A 14,868-nucleotide genomic window follows, 5' to 3' on the forward strand; every position below is an offset into this window, starting at 1 on the left:
ACTAAGCCAAATAAACAGTTTTATGAATGAGAGATAAAATAAGTAGCTACAAAAATGCATGTAAATGCTTTCTGAAACAAGATTCAGCAAGCAAAACAAAACTCTTTAAATGCATGGCATTTGTCTTACCTAAAGGAGAAAGGTACTAACACTCAATCACAAAAGAAAAGAGACAAAGAGTATCCAGAGAACATTACATGATGAGTCATTGTAAGGCTTTGCGACTTTGTTCATTATAAAATAACATTTTAAGTATGCTACTCAAAGCCCAGTTTTGTTATGAGAAGGCAGTAGAAGAAAGTAAAGTAAAATGTTATGAAAACTTGAAAGGTCAAGGTACGCTTCCTACCACTCTTCACAATAACAATGTGGAACTCTGAAGAACAGTGAGGAGAGGACCACTGGACCTAGCCTCATGCATGAGCTATGATTAGACTATTGATCAGGGTCTAGTGCTGACCTAAATAGACAGTAACCAGCCTCCAGGATGACTCATATGAATGTCTGTGCACAGCACAACCTCACTTGTTTCTTTTCTGTAGGCTTTTCATATAAAACAGACATGTATTTTCTTGGAACATCTCTATTGAAACAGAATGGTCCTTAAATAATTAGAATTCAGTACATATATATGACTTTCAGATTAGAATAGCATCAGTTTTCTCACTATTTTTTGTTCTGTTTAGACCACTGATTTTTAAACATGTTTTTTGAGAAATTTTGTATTCATAGCAAAATTAACAGAAAAGGACACATTCTCTAATCCCAGAATGAACAGCTGCCCCCAATAACAGCTGCACAGTTTGGTATATTCATTACAACTGTGAATTTACGTTGTTATGTCTTTATCACACAAGCACAGTTTACCTTAGGATTACCTAATGTTATCTGATTGGTTCTTACATGGAGTAACATGAACTTGAGTTTCTTCTCTTCTTTACTTTACATCATAATTGCTTTTAGTACTGAAAATATCCCATTGTCTAGAACTAACACAGTATACCGAATATCTTATTGATGGATATCTTTATTCCTTAAAATTTGCCACTTAATTGTGTACAAGATTGCCGTTACCTCTGTGCATTTCCAGAGGACTGGCACCCCTGGTCCTCTCCATCCTGCCAGCAGGTCAATTTCAAATGTACGGATGTTTTATTCAACTTTTACCTGATGACATATGGTGTGGGACCATCTGTTCACAACCTTATTTATCGTCTATGTTTTCTTTAATGAGATGTACAATGAGGTCTTAGGCTGTTCTCTTCCAAAGTTTTGAAGATGTGTTTCATGTTTAGAGAATAATCTTTTAGCACAGGTATCTTTTACAAATACTTTTACCCAGTCAGTCACATGGTTTTACATTTCCTGCTATTATCTTTCATAGAGAAGAAATTATAATTTTAATTAAGCTCAAATGATCAATTCTTTTTGTCATTGCCAATGCCTTTGGTGTTTTATCTAAAAAGTAATTGCTAAATCCAATGTAAACAGTTTTATCAGTCATTGGAATTTATGAATTATATCAAACACTTTTGTTTACATTAACTTGTAAAAATATTGTAAAACCTTATAACTGATTGTGTAAAGTCTAAATAAGCTATAATCTTAAGGTTTTTTATTATTTTTCCTGTGACAGTTATTTATAGTTGTCAACCTGACTACAACTGGACTAACTAAAATCCAAATATAAACAGAACTCCAGTGAGGGATTCTTTTTTCTTAATATGAAGTAGGAAAATCCACTTCTAATCTGGATCTTGAGGCAAGAAGGTACACCTTTAATCTGGGCCATCAACTGTCTTGCCAGTGGGCACATCTGGAAACACCACTGTTTTATGTATGCAGTTGATCATACATCCCCGAGATAAAGAATTTTAATAGAAGGGAAAATGTATTAGTCAGGGTCTTCTAGAGTAACAGAACTTAGAGAATTAATCTCTCTATATTTAGAAAGTGGATTATTAGAATGACTTACAGACCACAATACAGCTACTTCAAATAGTAGCTAGCTATGAACAGGAAGTCTGAGAATCCAGATGTACCCACTGGAACAACAGTGGCAAGACATTTGATGGGGTTAACCAAATCCTCTATAAATTGGTTCTGAAGCCTGCTCTAGAGAGGGTTAGTCATGTCTGGTACTGTAAAAATGTCCAAAATCCATGGCCATGGAAGTCATACTCAACAAAGGAAAACCTGTGGCCATTGTTTTTATAAGACGGCATGTCATATAACTACCTCCTAAATATATTTTATTTCTATCCAAAGATCTATGTTGTTCCAGCCTTGTTTCTTATTTCAGTTTCTTATTAAGAAGTTTCTTATTTCAGTGGGTATTGGTTAACTCAAAGATGCATTGCTGTGCAGTGTGTTCCACCTACATGGAATATCTGCAGCAACATCCTCTACACAAGACTCAGGTACTTTACAGAAGACTGAGCTGAAAGACTGTAAGAGCTGTTGGATTGGAAATGATGTGAAAAGCTATCCTGGAAGAGGACATGGCTCTTGAACTCCCATGAACTCCATGAACTCCCAGAAGAAGTGGTTATCTACAAAAGATCAAGTCTATTCAAAATTCCAACACGGAATGGGTAGGGACTCCCAAGGCCCCATCCCTAGCTGAGGAATCTAGCTCAGGAGGAAGCTATTGGGAAAGGCAGAGTCACAAATCCCACTCAATGGCCCCCGCCCATATACATATCAGCAGCACTAAATGGACCTCGTGAGCTAATAAATAAACTTTTGTAAAAGGAGGAAAAGAAGGTGGGACAAAGATGACAGCAAGGACCTGGAGATAACTGAAGGAGGAAGTAAATGCTGGGCATGATCAAAATACATCACATACATGTATGAAATTTTCAAGAAATAAATTAAATCACATAAAATAAATATTAACACCATGGGTCTATCCTAATAGCTCAGTTAACTATACCAATATACAGGTAAAGAGACAAGAGATAGATATGAACAAATAAAATCTGAAGATTACCAAAAAATTATTCTGTATCAGTTTTCTACATTTCTTATAATCAAAATAAACTTCTAATAAATATTAATATAAATTATTAGTAGAAAATACATTAAATAAATTAATATAATAATATTACCCATTAGAAAAATGTAGAAACTTTAAAGAAAAATCAATGTTTCCAATTATCATAAATATAAAAACTAATTTGTCATTGTTTATGAAATGGAAAAACATAAATTATCTTTAGACAAACATACAGATTTTAAAAGATAACATTTTAGTAAGCAGTTGCACAATGTTTCTAAGAATCCTTGCAAAAGTTTAGTATTTCAAAAATTAAATGAAAGCTCTGTATTACAAAAAGAGAAAAGAAAAATGCAAACTTAGTACTGGACACCCTTCTCTTATACCCATACCCAAAACAAGAAAGAAATCTGTAAACAAGAAAGCCAGTTAAGTTAAATCAACACTGAAAATTACTATTACAGTTATACTTAAACATTCCTTAACATCCTACCATATAAGTCAGGAACCCTATAGGCACTAGAATACAAAGAAATAAAAGACATTGTCCTTGATTTGGATGACCTTTTAATATTGTGGCAACCAAGAAAAATTATATAACATGAAGCATTTCTTCTACTTGAATTAGGCAATGTCCTAAGAATGCATAGGAGGCTAGGGCCTATAGTCTCTGGAGGATATGTCAGAAGGATTACCTCAATACTAGCCTGGGCTACATACAGCAATACCATTTTTGGAAAGGAGGGAAGGAGGGAGGGTGAGAGGTGGTGAAGGCTGAAGGGAGGGAGGGAAGTGGGGAGAAGAAAGATCAAAGAGGAAAGGACGGTGGGAGGAAGGGAGGGAGGGGGAAAATCAAAGAGGAAAGGAGGGAGGGAGGAAGGAGTGGAAGAGGGAAGGAGGGATGGAAGCGGGAGGAGAAAAGCAAAGGGGGAAGGAAGGAGGGAAAGATGGAAGCAGGGAAAAGGAAGAGCAAAAGGGAAGGGAAGGGGAGAGAAGGGGAGGAGAGGGGAAGGAAAGGGAAGAGAAAGAAATCAGTGACTACTTTTTCCAAGACACATGGCAAAAGTTAAATGAACAAACCCAAATTTTGAAAGGTGATAAAGATATTCCCCAAAAGACACTGTGAAAAAATGGAAGTTGAGACTAAGGAAACAGTACTGTACTGCATAACTGGATTACAGTGGAAATAAACTTGATAAGAGCAGACAAATGTACATGCCATGACACCAGGATGTCAGGTTAAAGTGAGGAACAGGAACATCACACTCAAAATTGAGAGCAGTCCTTAGAAGGATACAGCCAACCCATACTCATGGAGCTGAAAGATACACATTTACCTGCACAGCACTAGAATTACCACACTCAGAAAACAATCCAATATAAAGGCCACTGAACATGCTACATGATATTTTAAAGATACAAACATTCTTGAAAGGTAGAATGCAATGAGAAAAAATTCCCCAGAGAACCTACATTTTTTTAAAAAGGGAATAAAACCACTATCTCCTGATAGTTTATTCTATCTGAAATGCTAAGATAGAAAACAGAAGTACATTCTGTGACCAGGAGGCACCACTGGCCTTGTCCTCCAAGAGTTAGCAACTCCAAGAATTAATTCAGTGTTGAACAAAATATGCTCCTCCTTGCTGCCATAAGCTTTCAGAACTTGACGAAGGAAAACATCTCAGCATTTTCTCTTTGATGTTTGTTCTCTATTGAAAATTAGAGATTTTTAAGCAAACGTTTGCTACTAATCTTAAACATACTATAAAAATAGGAATTCATTTATAGAAAAGAATTATGGGTCTGGGGACTTCAAGAGGTTTAGCTGAATGGCCAAGAGCTTGCCTGACATTTAGAATGAGGTTTAGTGTCCAGTCCTTTGGCTATGCATATTGATATGAACATATCAATAAGATGAACAACTTAATAAAGACAGCTTGAATTTTGCAGGAAAATGGATGGAACGCGAAACATTATTTTAAGTGAGGTAACCCAGACACAGAAAGACAATTATCACATGTACTCACTCATAGGTGGTTTTGAAACATAAAGCAAAGAAAGCCAGTCTACAAACCACAATCCCAGACCCAGACAACAATGTGGAAACTAAGAGAGACTTACATAGATCTAATCTACACGGGAAGTACAAAGTAGAAAAAGACACAATTTCCTGAGTAAATTGGGAGCATGGGGACCTCGGGGGAGAATTGATGGGAGAGAAGACAGGCAGGGAGGGGAGCAGAGAAAAATGTAGAGCTCAATAAAAAACTGTATAAAAAAACAAAACAAAAAAAATGAACAACTTATCCATGTTAGTAGCATAACCAGCAAATCTAGTTATTATAAAAATTGTTATTAAATTTTAGAATATTAAAATAAATACTTACATTTGTAAAATATTTATAACTGGCCATCATGACCTACACTTGTCAGTTCAGTTGGCTTCTCTTCTGCTTACTTACCATATTTTCCCCAGTTATTTCACTGGACAAGCTTGCCACACACAGATTGAAATTCTATAAAAGCCATAGAAGCTACTTAAGCACCAAGGGACATTATTTTTCTTACTGACTTACATATAGTCTTCTGATTTGACTTTAATTCACTCACATAAAACATCATTAGTAAAACCAATATGAGGCTAAGCTAAGGACAGGATTTGTGATAGTAATCAAGACACACCTATCCAAGACTTCATAGATCTCAGTGTACTAGGAAAGTGTTACAGTTTAGATATGAAGCATCTCCCAGTAAGTTTAGAGTTCAAGGCTTCATTCCAGGCTGATTCCCCCTGGACTGTTGTGGGATATTTTTACACTGTATTGCTGTTGTTGGTGTAATAAAAAGTTGAATGGACAATAGCTAGGCAGGAGATATAGGCAGGATTTCCAGAGAAAAATAGGTAGAAGAGGAGAAATCTAGGCCCACAGGAGACACCCGGAGAAATGGAAAGGAAACAGGAGATACAAGATGGAAGAGAGGTAATGCCAAGTGACAGAACATAGATTAATATAAATAGGTTAATTTAAGCTATAAAACCGAGTTAGAAACAAGCCTAAGTTATACGTTGAGCTATCATAATCAAGAAGTCTCCACGTCATCATTTGGGAGCTGGCTGAAAGGACAAAGAAAGACTTGTTACACTAGATTTCACTTAAAACAAGGTGCTTTTTTAAGTTCCTGTTATGATCAAAAGTTTCATCTCTAAATTCATCATTGAAGGAGATGTAGAAAAAAATAATTAAGTGGGTGCAAGGTACAAGTGAATGTATGACTCATAGTTCACAAAGTAAAATGATTTGGGGAAAAGGCACAGGAAGGAGAGGAGCAAATAATGGATTCTGAATGAAATGAAGACCTTTCGTGTCCAAGGACTGTCACCAGCTCTTTATTACTTGAGGATTAAGGGAATAGTGAATAAAGCTGCCTGCCAGACAGCTAAAAAGGTAAAAATAACATTATCTCTATGTGTGCCTCACTTGAAAATTTTCAGAAATAACATTCATAAAATTAAACTTTCTATTAAAAGTTCCTGGAATATCAAACTGAGATCAGAACAGTGGAAATGTCAAAATAAAATAGGATTCAATTTTTCCCAAGAACCTGAACAAAATGAAACAACAGTGTGGGTCAAGTTGTAGAATCACCTATGTTTGCTCCATTTAGTTGTGAGCAAAGAAAGTATAGTAAAGATTTACTAGTGAAGTCGGTACGGTTTCTTTGTTTCTTTTTCTACTACATGGGTAAGTACAAAATAAATGTTATTACTCCCAGGTGAGAACAGCAAACTGACAAAATGTGCTTCATTGTTGAAGTCCAGAAATCAAATAGAAGCCACTCACATACAGTCCCCACTGGATATTTTCGCTACTGTGTATGTGTGCATAAGATACAACATATATATTTCAATAATTTAAGTATATTTAGAACTAATTCCCAGTCCCCTGGCTAAGATGATGCATAAGTTGTACTTTAACATGGACTTTTTATCTTTCCATTATCAATCTGTATGGGAAATAAAATTTTTCCTGATGAAGTTGTATGCAAGAGTATGTTTTAGACTTTGTGAATGTATTTAAGTTAAAATGTACAATTATTTAGAGTTCCTACTATTTGACAGCATTCACTGAAGGCTTTACATACATGAACTCTTCTGAAAAGGCCAGAAAAAATTTGTTAATTATTTAATTCCTGGGGTAAGTTAAGAAATACTTTTATGATAGCCGGGCGATGGTGGCGCACGCCTTTAATCCCAAGCACTCGGGAGGCAGAGGCAGGCGGATCTCTGTGAGTTCGAGACCAGCCTGGTCTACAGAGCTAGTTCCAGGACAGGCTCCAAAAGCCACAGAGAAACCCTGTCTCGAAAAAACAAAAAAACAAAAAAAAAAAAAAAACAAAAAAAAAAACAAAGAAATACTTTTATGATAAAACAAATATGCCCTCTATCACTGGTATTTGCTTTTACTTAAGGAAATCTCTAAAAACTAGTAAAGATAGCAAAGATTCTGTTTGTGCCTGCACTGTCCAAGCTACACATAATTCTAGAATACTTGCTCTTAACCACGAAACAACATGTCTCCCATATACTGGGAGAAGCAATGTGTGATTCCCCCCACACACACTTTATTATTGCTATTACTGAAAGAGCATCTCACTATGTAGACCTGGCTGGCCTCAAACCCATAGATATCTACCTGGTTCTACCTCCCAAACTATGGGATTAAAGGAATAAGCCAGTAGGTCCAGCCTTAGGAATGCTTTTAAAATGAAAGGACCCTTCTCCCTTTCCCCTCTCCTTCCACCATTCCCCCATAGTCCCCATGTTTTAAGGAGATCTTGTCTGTTTCCCCTTCAGAAAGGGATTCATATATATTTCTCTTAGGGTTCTCCTTATTACCTAGCTTCTTTGGGATCGTTTACTTTGTTTTTCTTCACTTTACACCTACTATCCACTTATGAGTGAGTACATAACATGTTTGTTTATTTGGATCTGGGTCACCTCACTCACGTTGTTTTTTCTAGTTTCATCCATTTGCATGGAAAGGATTGACAGCAGTGGAACCTGCATAGAGTCATACTAGGTCTATTGAATGTGGGGGACAGTTGTGAGGCTTGGGCAGTCTGTGGGGGCATTGGTAGCGAGACCAGGATTTATCCCTAGTGCTTGAGCTAGTGTCTTGGAGCACATTCTCTTCAGAGGGATTCCTTGCTCAGCCTAGACATAGTGGGGAGGGCCTTGGTCTTGCCTCAAAGTGAAGTGTCAAACTTTGTTGACTCCCCATGGGAAGCCTTACCCTTGTGGGAGGAAGGGAGGGAGTAGGTACAGGGATAGCTATGCAAAATGAGAAAAGACTGTACTAAAAAATTATTAAGAAAAAAAGAAAAATGAAAGAAAATGAAAGGACTAATTTAAATACATAAATATAGATATATATATAGTAAATTATCAGAAGGTTATATGTGTAACATCTATATAACCTCCCTATACATTAACATGTTTCATACAAAATTTCTTTTAATCCTGCCTACAAAACTATTAGTAAGATAGGGATGATCTATCTTACTAATATATAAATATATTCAATTTATACATTTAAATCAATATAATCAAGTCAAAGTGTCCAGAATGTGATCAAACATTAGTCTAGAAGTTTCTGTGAAGGTAGTATTAGAAAAATAGAAATATTTTAATTGGCAGGCTCTAAGCAAAACAAATAATTACCTTCCATAATATGGACAGAAAAAAAACTTACTAGAACAAACTGAATGACACCTTCCTTAAGAAGTTACTTCCCTCCGGGTGGTGGCCTTTAATCCCAGGACTAGGAGGGCAGAGGCAGGCGGATCTCTGTGAGTTCAAGGCCAGCCTGGTCTACAAGGGGACTGGCACCAAAGCTACAGAGAAACCCTGTCTCCAAAATTTAAAAAAAAAGAAGAAGAAGAAGAAGTTACTTCCCTGGGTCTCCAACCTGTCAAGCACTCCTGTAGATAAAGGACTCTGTAACTTGTATATGTCAATTCTGTAACATCTCTCCATCTCTCTCCCACCCTCCATGCCCCCTCAGCACTCTCACTCTCCCTACTACCCTCCCTCCCTCCCCTACTCCACATCCACAGTCTTCCCTCATCTGCCATTCACTTCCCATAATTTCAGTCAGATGTCAGTGATTCTAACTTTAAATTGCCCAGCCATGAAGCAGAATGAGAAGAATCTCATGCCAGCCTATTCTTCTCCCCCCATCTAAGACATTGAATCCACATTATACATGCTACCTACTGTCTAATACTTATCATCTGCCTTCATTGTCTGTGCTGCTTGTAATTAACTGCTTGTAACCCTTCATGTACTACATCATGGCCTCTAAATTCGACGAGTACTGTGATACTGGAATTCAGACAAAGTGAAGTCAAAAAGTAAGTGAAGAGGTAAAAAGTCATGACTTAATAAGGAAAGACAAACATGATTGCTACAATTGCTAAGATCTATAGTAATAGTAAGAATTACTAGGCACAGGTATACACACACACACACACACAGTTTGACACCACGTTTCCTAGCACACAAAGTGTACTAAAACACATCCCTCTGCAAAACAATGGTATTATTATACAAATACACACAGAGAGAGAAAGAGAGAGAGAAAGAGAGAGAGAGAGAGAGAGAGAGAGAGAGAGAGAGAGAGAGAGAGTGTTCAAATAGTAGACATCTAATTTCTTGCCCAAGGGTTAATGTGCTGGAAGCTCGTTCTCTGTTGTGGTAATGTTAAGAGGTCCTTGAATTTCAAACACTGTCCTTGCAGGAGGATTAGAGTCATACTGATCTCAGAAGAAAATGATACTTCTTACATGACATTTGGAATAAACAAATATGACATGAGGTCTCTCCTCATGGTTCAGCTACCCATCTCACCATTCAGTCTCTCTCTCGTCCATGTGACATGCACAATTCCATTCACTACCATGTGATACAGACAAGGAAGTCTCCAGGATAGCAACTGCCAATGTAGGTGGATTTCCAGCCTCTACTACAGAGCTATGCATATCACCTTCCCTTACAATTCATCAAGCTTCAGGTGTTTTATTAGAGAAATAAGGATGCACACACACACACACACACACTCTCTCTCAATTGGTTTAGAATCTCTGGAGATTTCGGCATGACACAGATGGGTACTGGGAATGTAGAGCTAAGAAAATAGGAACAGGGATTCTGAACGCGATCTTATCTCTAATCACTCTTTAAAAAGATTATAAAATCCTCAAGAAACTGTTTGGAATTGAGTTTTCATACTCAACCTCTCAGCAAGTATATATGATTCTGACAGCTGTGATCTGGTAAAACTAAACAACTCAGGTAAATAATTTCTCAGATTCTAACCTGCCAATCACTATATAAGAGAATTAAAATCATACATTCACACAAAATCTTGTGTACAAATCTTCATAAAATGTGCGAATATGATAAACAGAAAATAGTAACTAACATAATCAGAGCCAAAGACAAATGGCTGACAAAGCACATTATAGCCATATCATGGAGAAATCTACAGTAAAAAAGAACAAAGCAGGGCTGTGGATGTAGCTCAGTGAGAAAGCACTAACTAGTATATGTGAAACTCTGGATTTGAGGCCCAAAATCACAAGCATGCATGCATATACATACAAATGGATAAAAGTAAAAAAAAAAAGAAATCACAACATTCTACAACATGGGTAAATCTTTAAAAAGCAGTAAGTCAAAGAATGTAAGCACAAAACATACTTTAGGTCAATCCAAAATGACATAAAATAGCTTAGGGGTTTTGAAGGTCCAGAGAAAAGTAAACAAAAGACCAACTGCCAATGGATATGAGGCTTATCCATGTACTAAAAAATTCCTAACTAGACGATAGTGATGACTTCATAAGCACATCAATATACTAAATAACACCCAATTATATACTTTTAAATAGTGACTTACAACCCAATAAAAAATGACAATGATTTTAAAAAATCAACTCACCTGCCCTTTTCGAGGTGTCAAGCAATGAATAACTTCATCCACCATTACTGGAATATGCAGTTTAGCCATGGCTTCAGAATCTTTCTCTGCAGATCTATGAATGCTCCTAGTGCCACAAAGAGCTGTCTCTTCCTGAGATTCACATTCAGTATGCACGGCTGCTGAAGTGTGCATTGCTTGGGGACAGACACCCAAATTAAATGCACCGGACTCCACCCAGCAGTAAAACAGTCCTTTGTACATTCTAAAAAAACATGAATATCGAAGCATTCTGAAGATCAAAAAATCTAGAAGAAAAAATTAAAAATTGATGATTTGGGGCTTTTAATCTTTTTTATGCACTGGTACTTTGCTTGCACGTATGTCTATGTGAAACTGTCAGATTCCCTGGATTGGAAGTTACAGACAGTTGTGAGCTGCCATGTGGATGCTGGGAATTGAACCCATGTCCTCCTTAAGAGCAGCCAGAGTTCTTAATTGTTGAGTCATCTTTCCAACCCAGTTTCTAATTTTTTTAAAAGACACACTATTTAGGAGAAAGCTCATTAACATAAACTGTTTAATACACAAATAAAACATTTAAGACTCATCATCTAAGCTAGCAAAGGTGACTGCCTTCTTCACATGAAACAAGAAACCCAAGTGAACACACAAACATAATTTAAATGTAATTTCTCACTGGGCACCATAACTACATCTACAATTCCAAACCTCAAGCAAGAGGGGTGCTGGAGGACAACCTGAACTGCGAAAAATAATTAACCAATTAAACAAATATAACTTTTACAGTGGCTTTATGAATTTTAAAACCATCCATTTTTACCCCTCATCAGTATGAAAATTGGTAACCCATTTTCTGCAATATAGTTATTAATTAGTTCTAAAGAGTAGATTTAAAAACCTTAAAAATATTTATTTAAAAGTTAAACTTGGTTTATGGCCATAGTACCCAGGGCTCACCCAATCTTGTCTAAAAGTTAAACTAGAGCAGGAAAGAGAATATAAATATTTTATTTTAGGTTTGGTTCATCTTTTGTTTCCTGTTGTTTCACTTATTGTTCTCAGTGCTAAATTAATACATTCAACTTAGCTTTGAGAAGCCTGGCACTGGAAATGAGTAAACATGGAGGCCAGACAAGAAAATACGATCACTGTGAAAATCTTGCAGACTGTCAAAAGGGTCTCTGACAAGACAGCCTCAGCACAACCTGTACCCAGGAAGCACACACTGAGTCAAGCTACAGCTTAACGCTCAACAGGGCACATTTGGGTATTCATTTCTTCCCTCTTCCCTTCAATCCTGGAGATGATTTATATGCATAAAATCAAATGAACAATAAGTGCTTACCAAGTGTTTCAGTGGAGGGTAGAGGGAGAACACACAGACCAGTGAATACATTCCAGATTTCACAAAATAAATGTTTTTATCAATCTCGTCTGATTACACCCACTAAATTTGCATTTTCAAATTACTTGAAGAACTATAAATGTCCTATATAAATGTCTCCCTTTCCTTTTGTAATAGAAAGTAAAATAATTCATATGTATTGACGAAAACAGAATGCAATACAAATGTATGTGCATATGTTAAATAGATAGAGCATGAGTAAGATGCTACCCTAAAGGTAGCATCAAATATGCTTTAGAAATAATTCACTGAATTATGTGCCAATAAGAAATAGCGAAAATATGGAGGTGCCAAAGAAACTAGAAATAAAACTCTAAAGTGAATTTCGAGTTCTGAAGCACCAACAAATTTACCAAATTGTTAGTTATTCTTTAAATTCTCCAGATAACTTTAAAAAGCCAAGCACAAGTACCCTTTAATTTGATAGACCTTTTTTCAAGATAATAACTAATTTTTATTCAGCACTAAGTGACAATAACTCTATGTAAAAACTATGTTCTACCTCATGTAATCTATCATAGTTCTTGGAATTGAGTGTAGTTATTGCTATATTATAATTGAAGAAACTAAATTGCTTACCCCATATCCAGAGCTATAACTGTAACTACAGTGCAAAGGATCTATCTTCAGAGCCTAAAATCTTTATTTTCAGTGTTATAAACATAACCCAACGCAACTACTTTAATGTACATATATAATTTAATGGTACACTACACTGACTGTATATATAGTAGCTCACAAATTATATTTTTAATGGAAAATGCCTCCTATATCTTGGCTTTGCTCTACTTGGAACTAATAGACCAACAAACGGAACTCCATGCATCAGGCAAAAGAATGGAATCTGGAATATGCAAACAGCCTATACTCTATGTTCTAACAGTTTTAATAACTTATTTTTATCTTTGGGGGTTCAAATGAATACAAGTGCCAATAGAGACTAGAGGCATGGTATTCCCCAAAGCTGGAGCTAGTGGCAGTAGTGGGTAGAATGATCTGGGGGCTGGGAACTGAACTCTGGTCTTCAACAGTACAAACAATCACTGGGCCATGTCTCCAGCCCCTTGTCCAGATTTTAACTGTATTTTTTACAGGAAGCACTGCTGTCAATGAAAAACTCAAAATAATGTGGAAATAAAACAAAAAAAAGGATGCAAAATTGTTTGCATCAGCATTTTATTCTTTATTGTACTCAAATTTTATGCATTCATTCAATTATGTTCAAGGTAAAGTCACGTTTTTTTACTTGTTTGTTTTTGAGACAGTTTTTTTTTTCTTTTTTCTTTTTAATTGATTTTACTCAGCTATACATTTTTCTCTGCTCCCTTCCCTTCCTCTCCCCTCCCCTTCTACCCTCTCCCATGATCCCCATGCTCCCAATTTATTGAGACAGAGTTTCTTTGCACTGCCTTTGCTATCCTGGAACTATCTCTGTAGAGGAGGCTGGCCTAGAACTCACAGACCTCCACCTACCTCTGCCTCCCTCCCAAGTGCTGGGATTAAAGGGGTGATCGACTACTGTTTCGAGTCTAATCTTTTTTTCTTGTTATGAACTAACTAGCTTGTAACCTAGGCAAACACGGAGAAGGGACTGCAAATGATTATTTGTAGCCTTGAGATTGTTTGTAGGATCCCACTTTGTTGAGATGGTGCCCTAAAAATTATTGAGTACAAACTAAAGGAAATTCCATCCTCGTAGCCCCGTCTACCTACCAAAACAAACAGATCCCTTTGCAACCTCGGAAGGTTGTTTAGTTTCTTGCGAGTCAGTAAACCTGGCCTCTAAAGCAGACTGCAGTGTGTTGTAGGGAAATCTTTTCACTCTTCGACACCAGCAAAGTCATCTTAAGTTATGGAGACCACAAAATTGACCAGGTAACTTTTTTAATTGTGGGACTACAAACCGATGACTATAAAGAGTACTTCCTTCGGGCTGCTAACCCTCACTATGATTAGTCTACCCAGAGAGAAAATGTTGTTACAAATGTAATTTTAATGCTAAAAACGCGACCAGCGGGCTGGCGGGGAGGCAGAGGGAAGTGGAAGGGGGAGGAAGGCACCCATTGTCATCCGATTCCAGCCAGTCCTGGGCAATCTTCACAGTCAGGCTGACAAGCAGACACCAAGCAGTTGGGGGAGGGGCTTCTACTTCCTTTGCTGGGTGGAGATAGGATTCCCAAAACCCCTAAACCAAGAGCACCGTCTCCATCCCAGAACTAGCCACTCGCTGCCTTCTCCTCACCTGAGGAAAGAAGAGTCCTCAGTCAGCCTGTAAGTTGGGCCAGCCGCGACACTAGGAAGCAGAAGAACCTGGACTTGCATACATCTAGGTCGGGGGTGGGGGAAAACTTGTCACGACGGACTGATGGGCTCCAATCCGTCGGGGCAACTGAAGTCTGTCTGACTTTCGTTCCGTTACTCCCAGCACCTGCCGGAAAAAGGTGTTGAGGGTCAAAG

General features: G+C 37.2%; 1 protein-coding gene across 4 annotated transcripts in view; it reads right to left on the reverse strand.

Annotated features, from left to right (window-relative positions):
- Window positions 1–14,868, reverse strand: part of Mettl15 (methyltransferase 15, mitochondrial 12S rRNA N4-cytidine) — a 172,145-nt gene that overhangs the window by 154,784 nt on the left and 2,493 nt on the right. For 2 of the 4 annotated variants that reach the window (XM_075961678.1, XM_075961677.1), the window contains exons 2-3: window positions 14,654–14,839; window positions 11,004–11,290 (exon numbers count right to left, since the gene is read on the reverse strand). In XM_075961678.1, the coding sequence (XP_075817793.1) occupies window positions 11,004–11,273 (270 nt within the window). In that variant the 5' untranslated portion in view covers window positions 11,274–11,290; window positions 14,654–14,839. Of the gene's footprint in view, window positions 1–11,003; window positions 11,291–14,653; window positions 14,840–14,868 lie in introns of those variants that run through there. The other 2 variants (XM_075961680.1, XM_075961679.1) reach the window with 1 other exon arrangement.

This window comes from Microtus pennsylvanicus, chromosome 2 (assembly GCF_037038515.1).
Source record: "Microtus pennsylvanicus isolate mMicPen1 chromosome 2, mMicPen1.hap1, whole genome shotgun sequence".
In the NCBI taxonomy this organism is placed as follows: Eukaryota; Metazoa; Chordata; class Mammalia; order Rodentia; family Cricetidae; genus Microtus; species Microtus pennsylvanicus.